At 41.7% G+C, this 18,335-nt stretch overlaps 1 protein-coding gene across 3 annotated transcripts in view; it reads right to left on the bottom strand.

The window, feature by feature from the left end:
- The window catches only part of zfhx4 (zinc finger homeobox 4), a 90,589-nt gene that overhangs the window by 51,802 nt on the left and 20,452 nt on the right, over positions 1-18,335 (bottom strand). For all 3 annotated transcript variants that reach the window (XM_075452639.1, XM_075452638.1, XM_075452640.1), the window contains exons 2-5: positions 3,828-6,369; positions 3,178-3,390; positions 2,428-2,722; positions 156-697 (exon numbers count right to left, since the gene is read on the bottom strand). In XM_075452639.1, coding sequence (XP_075308754.1) covers positions 156-697; positions 2,428-2,722; positions 3,178-3,390; positions 3,828-6,323 — 3,546 coding nt within the window. In that variant the 5' untranslated portion in view covers positions 6,324-6,369. The remainder of the gene's footprint in view (positions 1-155; positions 698-2,427; positions 2,723-3,177; positions 3,391-3,827; positions 6,370-18,335) is intronic.

Below are 18,335 nucleotides of genomic sequence, written 5' to 3'. Positions count from 1 at the left end.
TTGACAAATACATAATAAAAATATAAAAATAAATATATTTCTTGTGATGTTTAATAATTGGGAGGGTTTTTTTTGTTTTCTTTTTTTGCCTCTGCTTAGACAACAACTTGTCACTAGTGATATTTGCAAAGCAGTGTGGGTAAAAGTGTTTCTACCTTATAGAGGCGGATGGCAGACTCATGCCTCTGGTTGGTGGCATGTAGTCTCAGTTTATCCACGCTGTTGCTGTAGTAGTCACAGGCATTGCACTTGAGGTGCACGGGGTTGCCAATGGCCACACACTTTAATCTCCACTGGTTGGCCTTGCCTCCTTCCTTGATGTGGGCCACCAGCTGGTGTTTCTGCATGTGCTTATCTGTCTTGCAGTGCAGCTGAAAGTTGGCCTTGAGCTGAGTGTTGTAGCTGCAGAGCTTGCACTGATAGACGTCACCCATCACGCAGCGCCACTCCTCTTCGGGCAGGGAGCGCTCAGCATTGACGTGGGCGTTGAGGGCCTCCAGGCTGTCTGAGGAGTAGCAGTTGCACACAGCACACTGGTAAAGGCGCAGTGAGGGATCGTTGATAGGTGGCGACAAGGACGACAGGGAGGGGTCTGCTGAAGACATGCCCCCCATTCCACCCGAGGACACCAGGGATAAGTCATCTGCCATCAGTTGACCACTGGCAAGACGCAACTCTGCTGAAAGGTCACTATTCACTGTGGACAAAATGAGTGAAAACACTGGTGAGAATTCAGAATAGAATAAACATTGAATTAAAAAGAAAAAAAAACTAGAAAATCATTAGATGTTTTGTACAGGGAAGCATAAAATGATAATATGTTGAGCAGAAGGTTGGCAGTATAGACAGCAGGATAAAAAGTAAATAAAAACAATGAAATATGACAGTAACACAAACATGTGGTGAAAATGAAAGGAAGATATGTATAGAGAAAAGATAAAGGATAGAGAGAAAGGCAAAATACTGTTTTTATTAAATTAAATTAAGTGTGGAAAAAGGAGTGTCTTCCATGCATGCCTCTCTCACACAAAAGGATTTGATAAAATAAAGCCTCACAGAGGACTGGGGCTCCTTACAAAGTCTTGTCTATAAAAAACCTTAATAGGATTTAATCAGGATCAATTACAATCATCCTTTTCAACTTGCTAACTCGCTCATCAGGTAGCTTTAATTACTGCTCTCAGCAATGGTGGGACAACGGTTTTAGAGCTCGAGGCTTTTCTCACATCCACACACAGATTTGAAAAGCTGATCAATGCATTACACATGCTGTCCTTTTCTTCTGCCCACTGTTGGACAAAAAACAGATCTGCCATTCATGCAAATGTAATCAATTCCTTCGTTTGATCCTGTCATTGTCCCCTATGCGTGTTACCAAAGCTCGTCGTGTCTTTTCAGATATCATAACATGCACTGCTGCTTAAACATAATGTGAATCATTATGTCACGATTATTGTCCCAATTGGGGGATGACTAATACATGTTCGTTCCTGGAAGTTTTTTTTCTTTTTGTTGATGTAGTGAGTGCTGGTTTAAAAACTAAAAACTGTGATGAGAAAATGCGTGTAGAAATCTACAATATGAATATCTATTGTTTAGTACATATGGGCATGCATGTTCATAATCTATGCATACATGTGTCTATTTGTGTAAGTGTTTGAATCTAAATTAATATCCTGCTCACACCATTTAAACCTATGTACAGCTGCGCTCACTATGGGGAACTGTGTGTTATCAGTGTAATTCACTGGGAGTACATCTGCTAGCTGGGCTGTGACCTCCACACTAGAGGAGGGAGTGGGTGTGCAACACTGCAGGGTCATTGTTAAATCTCTCTCCCTCCTACGGGAATCCGCTTCCTGCTGTTTGTGAGAGTGTGTATGAGTGGGTATAGATGTGTGTTCTCTCCAGGGTGAGTAAAGGTTTGGATGGTGGTGGTGGTGGTGGTAGTAGTGGGGGGATTAAGCTGACTTAAGAAAATTACAAATGAAAGATTACGAATAATTCTCATGTGGCATCTCATAATCATTTTTTAATCAGTGAGAGGGGTCAAAGAAAGGAGACAATGACAGAGGGACCAAATAAGAGCAGAGATAAGAGAGAAAGAAAAAGAGAGAAAGACAAGGGAAGGGCTCCATGGCAAAAAGGATGAAAGCATAAAAAAAGGTGAGAGGGCACAGTGAAAAATGAAGAGTAACAAAGGAAACACAGAGAGATAAAAATATTACAGAGATGGCATCAGATTATGAGATAAAAAAAGATAAAACTAGCCATGAAAAACGAGTAGAAGAAAAATGAATAACAAGGTTGGCAGCAACAAAAACAGTACTACTAATAATACATTTTAGTACCTCGCCTTTTTTCTCTATGTCAAAATAATCAGACATGCTCATCTTTGACTTCAGTGCCAAATCTAGTATCTCTCACCTAGGCCAGATCCAAGAGCAGCAGCAGTTGCAGGATCTAACTGAAATGGGTTAATCATCATCTGGGCGTCAGGGCCACTGCTGCCAGCTGGATTCTCCAGTTTTACTCCTGCGAGACCCATGTTTTGAGCCAGGTAGTACTGGTAAAGCTCTGCCTCGGCTGGAGCCAGTCCCAGATGGAGGCTGTGTTGGATCTGCTTCATGTTCTGTTGCAGCAGCATCATGTTGTGCATGTGCTTTTCGCTAGTCATATGGATTCGTAAGTTCCGTGCCACGTTGGTCTCGTAGTCGCACACCTGATGGTCGTAGAATAGGAAAATTTCATGCATTAGCATATCAGACTCTGCTAGTTTAACCATCATATTTACATTATATTACTCTTCAAATTGAATTTAAATCAATAATAATGGTAGTCCTGTACAACTGTAGAATGTCTGAAATGGGCACTAAGTATAATAGCAGAAGCAACAAAAGAATATACATTTGTAATCCAAAGAATAACAGATTATTCATACAATAATAGTATTACAGTCAAGATGCTAAATGTCTAATAGATTTCCCAATGCTTGCAGATATTGTTAGGATGTATAAGAAATCCTGTTAAATACCAGAGGTCAGATGATGTGGCTAAGAAAAATAATAGACATGGTGACGCACAGGGAAATAACTGGCTCATTGTGTAGACAGTGCAACAAGCTAATTGGTATGTTGCTACCGCTGTGCTACAATGATGCTCTGTTTCTTTCATTACCTCACAGCGCCAAGTGGGCTTCTGTTTGGGCTTGGAAGGCGACGGTGCACCACAACCTCCACCAAGGCTGGCACTGGGCACTGGATTGGCATGGTTGTGGTTGTATTGTGCCTCACTGCCACCATTCTGGAGTGTTTGCACGTTGTTTAGATGCTTGTCTGACTGCATGTGGATGCTAAGGTTTCCTTTGGTGGTAGTTGAATAATTGCATACCTAAAAAAGAAGGATTATCAATCAAATTAATAACAATCATGCATGATAAGCAATAAATGTATCTATAACAGAGTGGGTAATATCTGATGTATGACTTACTATAGATGTTCAACTTTTCTTTAGTTTAGAAAAGAAAACTCTGATGCTGAATTGTCAATGAGTAAAGCTATCATTATATAAAAGTCGTATGATTGTACTGATAGCTGAGCCTTAAAAAAAAAAAGGTTTCAAAAGCAAACAGCCATATCTATGTTTAGAGATAATGCTTTTTATTATCAGCTTACATTTGTTGAACTAAGTATCCAATTTTAGTACCCCCCTTTGAAAAAAAAAAAAGCAAATAATGAAACAAACGCAATAATTTGATTTTAAAAATGATAAATGTCGAAAGACAAGGAAACTGAAAATCTATAAAGATGGAAAAGGGATGGACAGACCTCACAGCGGAAAGGCTTGTATCCACAAGTATAGCTTTCGCCTCTGGCTAAACGAGGGTGAGGCTGTCCTGTGCGGCAGTAGACACATGATCCACCAGACTCTGGATGTTTCTCTTTCATGTGAGCGTCCAGTGTCTGTTGGTACTTGTAGTGCCAGTTACACTTTGGACACTTCAGTGTCTTGCAGGAGTTACGTGAATGCATCATTGTCATGTGCCCTCCCAGAGACCGTGAGGATCCCAAGACTGTGTCACACTTAGGGCACTCCACCCCACTACCTGGAGATCCTTCACCTGGACCGGGGGTGCCAGGTGTTCCTGGAGTTCCAGGTGTACTAGGATTTCCTGTGTGTTGATGTAAAGGCCCGGGACTTTCATCATCTCTGCGCAACAACATCATGTCAAGGGGGTTGCAGGATGGCGATGACCCATCCCGTCCTGCCAGGCCTTCACTGGTAGAGTCGTTGCTGCTCTCCCGCTCTCTGGCAGCTGCCAGGGCAGTGGACAGACGGCTCTTCTCCATCTCCAGCTTCTCACAAACTGGCAGGGAGGAAGAGGAGGTGGTTGCAGGGCCTTTGCTGTCACTGTTCAATTTAAGCACACTGTTGGAAAGGGGGGGGGTACTTTGGTTTAAGAGAGGGAAATCTTTGCTACTGGTGCTGTCGGCCCCCTGGCCAGTCATCATCATGGTCATGGCCTGCTCCTCCTCCTCATCTGCCTCCATCTCAACTCCACCACCAATTGAGTAAGTGTCCTCATCCTGCTCTGGACTTTCTTCTCCCACTGTACCGGGTTCCCGCTTGATGGACGGGTACTGGCTCAGGTCCGGCCCATTGGGTTGCAAAGTGCATGTGTCCCTAACTTGGCCTTTGCAGTCACTATTGGAGTACCGACTTTCCAGACTGCCACTAGAGGCAGCAGCAGCAGAACTCCCACTGGGGGCTCTGTGGGCACCAGCCCCACCCCCGAGGTTTGGGTTGGTCTCAGCCTTTGGCATGGTTAGGGTTCTGGGGGTTTGGTCAGAGGAGGAACTGCTGGCACTGCCCTTCAGGAAAGCAAAACCTGCCTGAAGAGAATCTGCATTCTCTCCACTACTGTGGAAAGCATTCCACAAGCCACGGAGCCCCGTATCTGGCCCTAGGAAGTTGGCAGGTGAGGGGAAGTGGGGTAGCACAGAGTTTTGGGGTTTTTTTGGTTCCAGAAAGCTTATAAGAGGTTCTTTGTCCTTCCCGATACCCTGGATAATAGCAGAGACATGCTTGTTGCCCAGCAGCTTCTGCTCCTGGTCATTCAGGGTCATACGGTGGTCATGGACAGCATGTGTCACGAAGGAACGGCTGTAGCCAAAAGACAGCTTGCACAGGAAACACATGAGCACAGGTTTCCGCCGCCCATCGGCCACACAGCCCTCAAACTTGGACAAGTCCACATTGTTTGGGACATCTTTGGACACACAGGAGTTTTTGGCTGCACCATCCGCCGTAAGATAGTCTTTGTCATTTATGTGGCGGAGGTCATAGACACGGAAACTGTGCAACACAGGATCAGCGCCCACCAGCCCTCCAGCTGAGGTATTTGGGAAGGAGGGGTGGTCGGTCACTAGGGTTTTACCCCCAAGGGATGAGGCGATGTGGAAGGTGTTGATGATCTGGGGGTAGAAGGACATGGGTGCAGCGGGCTGCTCCAACCTCTCCCCCCCTGTGCTCAGGCCACTCTGACTACTGTTGGCCTGAGCATTGGGGAAGGTCTGGGAGGACATCAGGCCCCTGAACTGGAGAGCCCCAGAGAGGCCCCCATGGTTGCCACGCTGCTCTTTGGAGTCCTCCAGGATGAAGGCAGAGCCATCGGGCTGGTAGATGATCTCACCGCACAGGTTCTCCACATCACTGTCCTCTTCCATCTCCATCTCACTGTTCATATCCCCCACTTCTGCAGCACCCACATCACGGTCTCCTTCATCGTCACTCTCCTCCTCTATCATCCCTTCAACCTCCTCTTCCTCCTCGTGACCTCCAGCAGTAGGCAGGCGGGCATTGGGGCAGTGGTGCTCCATATATTTTTGTAAACTGGAGAAGGAATTAGAACATTCGTTGCAGGGGATCTCCTTTGCTGGTGCCACAGGTGATGTGGCAGGGGCAGAACAGTCCGAACCCAAAGCTGCTCCTCCTCCTACTCCTGGTAAAGTTCCAGTAACACTCCCTTTGTTACCGGTAGTAAAGCTTTCTCTCCGACTCTGCTCAGTTACAGGGTCAAAATTTGCACTGACAGTGGTGGGGGTAGTAGTGGACCTAAGCGGGCTCACAACAGGCCCTCCAAGGCCATTCTCCGGCTCTCCAATGGCAGCAGGTGACGATTGGTTTTTGTTGGCGTTGTTGCTGTTTGTGACACTGGTCTCCATAGAGACAACTGAGTTGTCCGCAGCAGCAGCATCCAACCTCTGGCCACCATGTTCCTGCTGCCGCGATGATACCATAGGGGGAGAGTCACAAGTTGCCATGACAACCACTACATATGGATCTCATCGCATCCAGCCCAACAGGGACCTGAGTTACGGAGAAAGACAAATAAGAAAAAAAAAAGAAAAAATGTTTAATAAACGGCATATAACACCCCATTTTGAAACAAGTATTCTAAGTATTGCTAATGTTTTTTCGGGAGCGGGAGTTAAGTATTCTAAATATTTCCAATGTACTCTAAACTCAGATTCAACCTGAACAGTAATTGTGTCATTGTAAACCTAAATACAACAGAAATTTCTAACGGTTGTCAGCATCGTGGGCAATAGAATCCATAGGGCTTGTATTTGTGATTTTTGTAACTTTTGTGGCTCTCATCTAAATATTAACTGGAGTGCTATAGAAAAAAATATCACAACTCAAAGCCTTTAAATTGATCTTTATTGCTGTCCAGATTAATTGTCTAAGTCCTTCGCAGATTGAGGCATACATTTTGGCATTACTGCTGCACAACTCTTTCAATCCAAATGATGCTTTTTGCCACCAAAAGTAAGATAAAAGTAGCTAACACATTGGCAACTTTTTGCAAGTGGAGAAAAGCAGTACTAACTCCTTGCAACACTCTTAATACTGTCATTACTTCAATGGGCTGTGACTTCATGCTGACCAGAACTAGTCTTTTATATTCGTATACATGGAATGATCAATTAAGTTTATCAAACAACTATTATGAAGAAAAGATTAGGAGTTATCCCAGAAAATATCTAGACTGAAGCAGTCAATTGTTTACTGTCAATCTTGGCATGTTCTTACCAGTCAGGAGTTACTAATTGGGCAGCAGATATTAACCAATTAATGACCTGAAGGTATGACGTACACTGTTTGTACAGAAGGAAAGTTTATGTAACTCTGTGGCAGCAGTTGCACAATGTGAAAAGGTAGAACACTAATCTGTAACATTTCTAGTGGTGATACATAGGAATGCATCTCCTTATATTAATTTGTTGTTTTAGGCAACAGGGCAAAGTAAGAAAGAAACAAAAAAAAACAAGAGACACTGAGAAAGACTAAGACAGAAAGAACAAACTTCCAGGAGGAATGATGTTTGGAATACCAGTGAGATGTTATCAATCCTGGGTGGCTGCCCATCACTGCTTCAATCTCTTGGCCTTTCACAACAAGGCATAAATGCTACAGCATCCAAAAACCCATGGCAGAAAAATCCTCCTTAGTCCACAAACACACTCTTCTGAAACATTCCTGATCAGCAAATGCAGCAAATTAGAACTACTTGTACATGCATAGGTCGTTTCACTTGATACAGTACCAGCTCCTTTCAGATGCTTGCGTGTAAATGAGCTAGCATTAAAGGAAAGCTTTAAAGAGCCATGTTAACCTTTAACCCAATCCACCTGCTGCTTAATTCTCCCTCTTTTTCTACAATGCCTCTCCCTAACAACAAAGCTACAAAGCAATTAGAGGATTAATCCGCAACAATCCAGGGCTAAACAAAGCTGGTGGGAGGGACAGTAAAAGCGTGAGGAATGAAATCAAACATGGGTGGGAGTGTGTTTTGAGGGTGCATGTGAGTGCACGCGCTACAATCAGGTTTAATCTGACATTTCCTAGAGATGATTCAATGGGACTAGTGATAGATTAAAAGAAAGAAAGAAACATTTTTTTTTCATTTCTGTGTCTCACTGTGCATCTTTCTGTTCATCAGATTAAAGATCAATTCAGAAGAGGGAAAAAAATCATTTTAGTGCTTATCAGTTCAGCATGGCTGTGGCATGAGACAGGACGTAAAAGTGAGACATGTGCATGACAAAATATTCTCCTAAATATAAGCACTTACTCTCAATCAGAGCGAGGATAAATCATCGTTCTAGAGAAAATAGTTTTCACAATAATCAAATTATGGAAGACAGAGTGTATCATACCTGAAACATTACGACTCCAGTAACATTAAGTATCTTTAGTGGGCTTCTAAAGCATCAAACCATTGAGATTTAAAAGAAAAAAAACAAAACAGAGTTTTAATCTGGGGATAACAGCTGTGTTCCTCTACAGCACACAGCTCTGTATGCAAACACACTTGCTTTCATGTTAACTTCAACTGAAATTGGAAAAAACATTAGCAATAATTAGCCCTACATAATAAAGAATCAAGGCGATGAAACAGCCACAAGAATGTGTGGTAACAAAACGCACACAAGAGTTTCTGCACGAATGTATGTCTTAATTTTCAACATTATTGACTGTGACAGGATTAAAAAAAGAAAAACAAATAAGCTTAGTTGCTGGCTTGATAAAATAACATTCACTTGAATTTCAGCTCAGTCAGCTTTTTATTATAAAGTATTATTATAAATACATTTACATCATACCAAAGCAGAATATTGTGCTTCCTTCTGCAGTTCAACATACATAACCTTCATATTTTCCTCCAGTGTCCGTCTTCTAAAGGCTTGTGTTAAAATGTGATTGTGGGTAAAGCTCCTCAGAAGCAGTGCATTTGAGGACTAATGCGACAGATACGACAGGATTTACTACTTGTCAGTGGTGTCATTCCACTGCTTATATCATTGGGGAGCAACCCCCATTTGAAATGTAGCTTGGACATAAAACACTGTGGTTTATGAATTATGCATCTCTTTAAGAATAGAATTATGTCTTATGGTTAAGCCAATGTGTTAAGCACTTGGCACTGGCAAATCAGCCCCCCTAATGCTACAGGTTAGCAGCTGTTTACATGTGTGCCGCCCGCCAACAATAACATAACTGTCTATTATTTAGTTGCCTATGACTCTAACTGAACCCATTACTTTTGCCACCAACAGAAAACTGACAGAGCAACATGTTGTGATGAATGCTGCTGTTAATTACATTACATTAACATTTTTGCTTACAGCTGGATATACTCATGTAGTTTCTTTACTAAATGCCATGATTAAAAAAAAGCTTTTTCAACTACATAGATACAGAATACACATTCAGCAAAAGTGCCCATCGACACAAACTGCAAGGTACCCTAGGTACAAGAATAGTTTACAGTGTGTATGAACAAAGATTAAGTGCAGTGAACATCTGTGTTACTCAGTAATTTACCAATACATTGAGATAAGATAATCGAACATGATGCAAGCACCCTGACATTTTCAGAGTCATTTGACCAATTCAACATGTTCTAATGAAAAATAGCTGGCTGGAAAAGTGATAATATATTGGATAAGCAGACCCTTAGACCCAAAGATTTATATAAGAACAGCCTGTTATCAGTTCTGTCCTAGATTATTTTTGTTTTCTTCCATCTCCATGCTTTCACACCTTTCACAGCTGTAGTGCCCACTTCTCCTTCTTTCAAGGCAGATCATATTACTACTAGCCAAGAAACATTCCTTTTTCTCTCCCCCACTGGCTTCCTTCGCTCTGCTAACCAACCAGACTACTTTCATTTGTAAGAGAGCAAAAGACAGACAGATACATAGAGAGAAACTAACAATGAAGCTCAGGTTTTTCCACACCGCGGAAACAGTTCCCTTTTTTTAAACAGGAGAACAAAAGAGATGGCCTGAGCCGCTCCTACCTCTGTTTTTTAATTAAGCATGTCCCCTTGCTTTCACACATATGCACACGGACAGAGGCTGACACACACGCACACAAAAGCACACAGACAGACACACATAACATTAAGGTAATTAAAGTGGCAGATCAGATCCCGTGAGAGGCAAATAATAGCCCAGGAATGCTTGCTTTGGACACTGCTAGTTCTGATGGTTGAAAGGGCTACGAGACTCCTTAGCCTTTTGTTTTTCTCTCTTCCACCCCTTTGCTCTCTTTCCACTATCTTTCCATCTGCTTTTCAGTAGCTCACTGAGAGACAGTGAGGCAGTCAGTAGGAGAGGAATTCTCTGTTTTTCCCAATTTTTACAACTTTTCTGCTTTCTATCAGACTCAGATTAATCACAACATGCTTCCATTTCGATAGGAAGTTGTGTAATGTGTCTTACAGAAGTGAGAAAGACAACTTAAGAATTAACAGACCACACTACAATGACATACAAGTTATTTTAAAGCTACCAAAGAGGCAACTACATGAAGTGTTACAACAACATGTAAACAATTTGGACCTGAGCTACTGAGCAGGTGGTGATGTCAAAGTCTCCTCTTATTTTTGTCCTCTTGTCAAGCTATCACGCATTAGCCGGAGTTGCAGCCTCTTATATGACAAAACCTGTAATTGCATTGTCGCCACACTGCTGTCTTTGCTTACACAAGGATCTGCTGGGTTCACATTCTTCATCGCTAACTGTCTGACATTTAATGCCAAGGCAGCAAGCGCTTTTAATAGTGTGGTGAGAGTTTACAGCATTCGTAAACACTGGAATTAAGCACATCTATGCTTTGAGAACGCAGGCAACCACATCACAAAGGGTTTTTATGTTTTGTCTTGTCAAACTGATTTGGGGTAACAAGTGAGTTCATTTTATAACTGATAACATCAAAGGCACAGACAGTTTGAATCTTTAAGGTGACCCACGAGAGCTAGGAAAGTCAAACAACAAAGTCAGAGACAGCGTGAAACTATAGCTATATGTCCATTTCTTGAGGTCTTCTAGAAAGTCAGCTCCCTCCCAGCATGTGGCCTCTCAGTCTAATACCAAATCTTCTATCAAAATGTCACCAAGCGTTAGCCAAAGACAAAGAGGAAGGACGGTGTGAAAGCCCCTGCATCCATCTCCCACTGTCAGTGCCATGAATAGGTCCGCTCTGGTCTAATTAGACCTGTTTATTTGTTGCCATGCAGAAATGGAGGGATGAAAAACAAAAAGGATGAAGGAGGAGGTGAATTATCTCCTTCCTCACAATGCAAGAGGAGCTTCGACTGCCATCAAAGAGTGCTGATGTGTGCGAGCACAAACACATATGCACATGTGCACATAATCACAAAGGAGGACCTAATGCTCTCTGTTTAAAGTCTTAAAAGAAAGGACAGAGGGAAAATAATTGCAAAAGGATGAAGGGGAGGGTTTTGTGTGACTAACTGTTTTTTGTCTTCTATACTTCTTATGCTCACAAAAGGTTTTAATGCAGCCTCAGTTTGTTGCCTGGAGGTGTAATATTAGACACAAGATTCAGTAGATCTCAACAGTGCCCCCCCCCCCCAAAAAAGAAAAAAACAAAGAAAACACACACACACCCATTTCTGTCTGGAAGTCCTCTTCCTTGTGTCTCCCTTGTGAGTAAAGGCCTTCATTATTAAAGGACACCTTATCATTATTGCAAGTCACATCCCAGACACCTTAAGTACCTCTACATTTAACACACAACCCTTGTTGTACAAATGACACACACTGGTATAATGTCTTCTAGCAAATCAAAATTATCCTGGACATGATCAATGATCTTGGATTGTAGAAGGAGGCAAATTAAGTAAGAGAAGATTTAGAGGATGGGGTAAAAAGGAGAAATCTAGAAGACAGAAGAGGCCTTTTTTTGTGAGAGCAGGTATGCAGCTTCTATATCCCCCAGGTTGATGACAAGTAAATTGGTCTCATACGTTGCTCAGGTAACATTACACCTAACTCCCCTCAGGCTCATGCCTGATATTTCATTGTTAGACAAAGAGAGACAACCCCCCTCTCAAAAAAACAAAAAACAACAGGGTGACAGTGGTTAAAAAAAAAAAAAGGAGAAGCAACAAATGAGATTAGAGAGTTGTACAAAGTTGTACAGAGTAGTATGCAAACGTATGCAAACTTGATGGCTAGATGAGAAGAAATGCTGAACCCACGGGCAATGCTGAATATTTTTCCTCTAAAGCAATGAGCCATGGGTCCTAAAACCTGATTTTGGATCAGATTACAACAGCCTCTGTCCTTATTTCAACTGGAATGAAGTGAAAACTATATATTGTCTCTCCTCAGATGCAACCCCTTTTTCAGAGTTCTTATTCAGTTTGGAGCCCAGTTAAATTAATTTCCACTGAGTTTTTCATTAGGACACTTGTGTAAGATGAGTATCCTGGTATATATGTGCTCCTTGTACAGCTATATAGACAAAGTTTAATGGATTAAAGACAACTTTGACAGGATTTAACATTCTTACAAATGGAGTTCGGGGCTTACACAGTCCAGTATCCAGAAGCCTTTGAAAGGGCTAAACTTTGTGCTAAACTCAGACTGAAACATGAAAATAAACAGTCAGACACTGCTGGGACGCAGTCACCACTCACTGCCCTAGCTAAAGATTTTTCCAGCATCAAAGACAAAGCCAATCTACATAGCTAATGCCTCCACTTTTTTTTTCCCTCCCCTTGCTCAAACTCAAAACAGCAAAGACTGAGAGGAGTGAAAAAAAGTGGGGATTTTTCTTTTGCCGACAATCTGGAAACACTCTCTAGTTAATTAGGGTTGATTGGAAATGAACCGCACAAACAAAGGGCAGCCTATGCCCCGACTATTACGACCATGCACGCGTGCGTATAACATGCACAGAGGGTTACTAAAGCAGAGGGAGTGCATGCTGGTAGAAGCTCCACGCTTTGGACTCTTTCACTCACACTTTTCTCTCTCATCCCCCCAACCAAGCACCACACACACCTCCCCCCAAACCACTATCCTTCCACCTTCACCCCCCCAGATTAAGGGAATGCACTGACGAAGAATGTGTGACGACCTCCACTGCCAAGGAGCAAAACTTTCAGCCCCTGACGCCACAAAAGGCAAGAAGGTAATTAAGTTTGAAAGAATAGAAGCACTGCTGCAAACAATGCGCCAGTGTCCATGGGGAGGGATATATGTGTGTGCATGTTGGGTGGGGGGGTTTGATAAGGGGAGGGAGGGCAGAAAAGCCATTAACATTCAGTGGCCGGGTGAAAGAGAGGAAGGAGGGCAAAGGGGAACTGAGGATGGCATTCTCTGTCTCTATGCTCCTCGCTGTCTTTCTCTGTCACAGCACGACTTGTCTGTTCATTCTCTTTATTTATCTCTTTTTTTATTTTCTCTCAATCACTCTAACATCTGGTTTGGACCCCTGCCTTATCACCCCTCTACCGCACAGCAGCAGCTCTCTAATGCTCTTTTTGGCCCCTTCGCTGTTCCTTGTTGCTCCTATCGATGTGAGGGGTGCCCCCCTACAGACAACACACACCCTGCTTTTTAAGTCCAGCCCCTGATCATCTGCTTTGCAAGGCGAAGTTGGACACTTTGCATAAATTTCGGCTAACAGGTACACACACACACACACACACACACAGTATCCCTGATAGTTTAGCACCTGAGAGTGCTAAGTACAAACTAGATTACCACTCTACATACACACACATGTATTTGCACAAACGGAGCTTTGCAACATACAAACTGAAGGGAAAAAAATACACAGGCAGCTTTCATCTTTTTTTGCCGCATCTCCAGAACAGCAGTTTAACTCAATTAGCAAAGAATGTAATTTTATTTACAGACTCCACAGTAATTTGTAATACATACACACTCACAGACACACAGACTCACACAGTTTAAGCAAGCTGTCCCTCTCCCACGTGGTCAGAGCTAAGAAAGAAGTATTCATTGCTCATGCATGTGTGTCAGTCTGTGTGTGTTTGTGTGTGAATCTGAGTGTGCGGGTGTGTGCATGTGTGTTCGGACAGTGGAAAGATCATGAGACACATTTACGTCAGATGAGTGAATCAGACAAACCGCCGCTAATTTCAATGAGGGATTCTTCTGAGGACAGAGGGATGGTGAGAATGAGAACTTTTCAGTCAGGGAGAGGTATACAAACAGTGGCAACAATAGTTTATGAAAGCAAGAGATGAGTGAACAAAACACAACTTGTGTGTGTGTTTTTCGCACATCTAATGTCCTCTTTTTCTCTGAACTGTTGAGGAAAGCAAGCCGCCAACTAATTGTTGTGTTGTGGCGTTATGTGTTTAGTAATCTGCTTCTATTTGTCTCTGCATCTCACCAGAGACATGGATTAGAGCTAAAATGATGACTGCTTAATCCTTGATTTGCCTGTGCTAAATAAATATTAATCTAGCCTGCTCATCATGCTCTTGCAAGGTACAACGTACACAATATGAGAGGGCTTAGCTGTTACATAAATCACAGCCTTATCTTTTGGATGAAGCAAAAGCATGAGACCACACACACACACACACACCTCATCTCCGCAATAACACATAAAGTCGAACGCGGTGGCAGGGTGGGATTATTTGCCAAGTGAAATTAATAATCCTGCTAAATACAAAGCCAGAAAAAAAAAATCTCTAAAATAGATGTTTTCACTTGGGGTGTGTGTATACAATTACATGCCAGTGCAGGAAAAATTACAAATATCACTCATTTGTGTTGATTCAGACCCCTCTCTATCTCTCACTCTGCCTCTCAGCAGGTTTGTTTAGAAAAAACACTGTTAAGAACATGAAAAATGAAAGCTGCCATTGCTAAACTCTTTCTCTCTCTCTCACACACACACACACACACACTTTAATTGACAAGGCTGCGGCGTTGCAGCGCAGAAGAGGTTAAGCAAACACTGTCCACGTCAGTCAAGGATAGTGTGCACACACTAACAGACAGACACAGAGAGCAGTCTCTGACGCAGGCATTTCATATCCACCTGGCAAATATAAACGACTGGTTATACTGCATCAACTAGCATGAGCCTCAGATTCTCTGCTTATTTCATGCTATGATAAGTGTGAAGCTTGTGAAACAACTTGTGTGTGTGGGACTTATTTTAGGACTCAAAATAGCATATATATGACTTATTCTTTATATACTTGGCACAACGGTCTGATATTAAAAAACGTTAAGTAATTTTCCAGCTTCGAAATTTGTTTCGCAAGAGCAGCGGGTCCTACTGATACTCTGAAGGCTATTATTAAGCATTACAAACTTGCGTAGCAACTCCCGCTACTTGTTGCCAAATTCCTTTTAAGGAAAAAAAAAATGTCACAAATGTTCCCCTATTTGGTGAAAGATGTTGATCAGTATCGAGTGACAAATAACCATGTTGGCGGTACAGCTAAGTTATAACATGGGACACACTGTTTAAGTGAGTGGATTTTTCAGCAGCTGTGTGCTTACTTGCGTCTAAAATACTTGTCATTACTCAATTATGGCCTGAACAGGTAGGGACACCTTGTCTCTCCGCTGTGTCAAAGTTGGCTGATTTATGTTTGCCTAACCTGTGCTTATCAAGGCCAATTACAATGGAGAAGAGAAGAGAAGAGAAGAGAAGAGAAGAGAAGAGAAGAGAAGAGAAGAGAAGAGAAGAGAAGAGAAGAGAAGAGAAGAGAAGAGAAGAGAAGAGAAGAGAAGAGAAGGATAAAGACACCTTGCTAATTGTACAGACATTTCTTAGACATGTCGACTAAATCTTACAGTTCTTTTCCAGGGGTAACAATAAAGTTTAAAGTTCAAACCCCCGCTGTTTTCTAAAGGAGGAACACGGCGGGACCCTGGCCCTGTCATTATCTTCATAAACATAATCATAGGGCAGGTATCCTGACTGACGCCACAAACTATGTACCCCTCACTTAAATATCTCCTGAGCACTTCTTTGACACGCCACAAAAAGACCATTAATGTCTTTAGCATTTCAACAGGAAAAATGTGCTTACCTTACTTTAAGAGAAGCACAAATTAACACACATTTAAACACACAGAGATGGGAGCAAACAGGGTATATATCGAAAAAACACACAATACCTTTTGGCTGTCCAAGAGCTTGAACACTCGTGACAGGTCTAATTTCTGGACCCAGGGAATTACTAATTAACTTAAGCTTTCGGCTCTCTATTTAATTAGAGAGGTCTCCAAATGAACTTTAGACCAAAGCCATTTGCTTTTTAAACAAACCCCCTTTTTCTGACAGCTGTTGTGAGTTTGCCCTCTTCTCACAAAAACCACAAGGAAAGCACAGTTGTTATTTAAGCCATCATAGGCTCTTTTTCTGGTTACTGTAGGAGGGTACAAGGAGAATAGAGGGAGGAGAAGGAGCAAAAAAAGAGCAATGAAGTTGAAAAGTGTACATTTTAATTGGATTTCACTACAAACAAACAACTGTCAGATATAATAAGCATGGTTTTAGATTAACGCCACAATATTCCTTTATCAAATAAACACCATGTCTCGCAGATCTAGGGCCAGCCTGTAGAGAGGGAACTGAGATATAAAAGATCCATTACCTTACTGCTCACTGTAGGAAATAACCATATAAAACATATCAAACATTCTTAAAACAATTGTATGTTTTTTTTTCTCTATATGTGTGTAATTATGAGTGCTTATAGCTCTTTATGTGACAACTATGGGGTTGTGGAGGCCAATGACAAGGAAGCCAAGGTCGAGAGTCAGCATCGTCACTTTTCTACCCTTAAATAAACAAAAGTGCACATATTGTGATCACTGCAAAGCAAAGCCTCTTCCAAACACATATTGTATTTATTTTTAAAACTGTATATATGAAAGTAACAAGGAATCACCAAAGACTGTGGTATCTTAGAAAATGCCTGCCTTTCATTTAAGAATATTCCAAATGGATAAGAGTCTCCAACAAACCAAACAGATGAGCAGACCATCCATCACCACATTGTGACACATGTTTAGGTATTATGTTAAGGAAGACGTCCATTCTTCAAAATACTTTGCTTTTTTAGCAGTTCCTCCAAAGCCTTTGTATATCTGCTCATCTTTGTTAGGATGAAACAAGGCAAAACTCTCCTCTTTATTTAGTCTAGGTGCAGAGAGCTGATACATCACTAAAACCGCTGACAAAAACTAGCCCTGTTAATACCTACAATTTCATATACAAGAACATTCCAGCTCCTGCTCTGCTCTTCTTCTTTACTGTCACAGAAAGAGGGGAGTCTTGTTTTTTTTCCCTCTCTTTTTAAAAGCAAATAATTAAAGATTATTCCACAGCTGGTGCCAGGCCAGAAAAAGAGGTATGGTTTGAGGGGGATAATGTTGGCTGAATTCTCCTCAGGGAGTTGTAGAGACACATGCTTGTATGACTGTTTAAGATCAGACACAGAGGAAAAGAAAATATCTTCTCTCCTTTTTATTCTTTACAACTTTTCTTCTAATCATGCCATTAAAACGGGACACGACTATTCATTCAAAAGTTATTTGCAATTTTATCAGAAATACACCCTAGAGCAGCACTGTTTAGCAGGCACTTCCCACACAGACAAACTGTTGACCACACTTTCCAAAGATAACAACAATTTCCAACAAAGTTCCTTCATTTCATCTCTCATTACACAGTTTATTCAAGTCCACAAGTAATGCATAATTAATTAGCCACATATTCCCCAATGAAACTTGCCAATGGCTTTGCTATCTAGATGATACTATTGCCTTCAGGAATATCGCAAGCCAATCATGTTACACACCTGCGATATACATCGATATGCTGACAGAGATACAAATCATAAACATATAAACCAAGAAGAAAGTGCAGTTAATTTTGCATGCATATTCTAATGATTTCTGAAAAAATACAGTATCACTTCCTTCTTATTATTCCATCTTTCCTTAAGGTCTATTAATGTGCACATCTTGTGACTGGGCTCTCTGCCTTTTCAATCCTTGCCTTTGTCTTTGGCCAACAGGGAAAAGAATGTATCATTTGTCATGAGACGTCTTGTGCTATTGTGGGGTGTCTTTTCTCAAACCTGGAGAGACTTAGTCATTCATCAACTTTTTTTTTTTTTTTCCTCTGAGCTCAGAAATTGTTGTTTAACTTCTGTTTGAATGATGCAGTTGGGCATATATTTCATGGTTATGTTTTTACCATGCCAGCTTTCACGGCTCGGAAAATACTTCTGAGAGCAATCGATAGAATGTGGCATATAACCTTTTGTACCATGCATTGTTTTGTGGGTAAGTACAGGAGGGACAAACCTTTCTAAAATAAAATACTGCTGAATACTTTGTTGAATATGTAGGATGAAGACTTTGAGTGACTCGCATGGACCTGAAGAGCTGAGCAAGTGTCTTTCACATTGAATGCATCAAAAAATTATAGAGGACAAACCATGT

This window comes from Odontesthes bonariensis, chromosome 20 (assembly GCF_027942865.1).
Source record: "Odontesthes bonariensis isolate fOdoBon6 chromosome 20, fOdoBon6.hap1, whole genome shotgun sequence".
NCBI classification, from domain to species: Eukaryota; Metazoa; Chordata; class Actinopteri; order Atheriniformes; family Atherinopsidae; genus Odontesthes; species Odontesthes bonariensis.
Note: the sequence above shows the minus strand (reverse complement) of the source record. Positions and strands in the feature narration are given on the sequence as shown.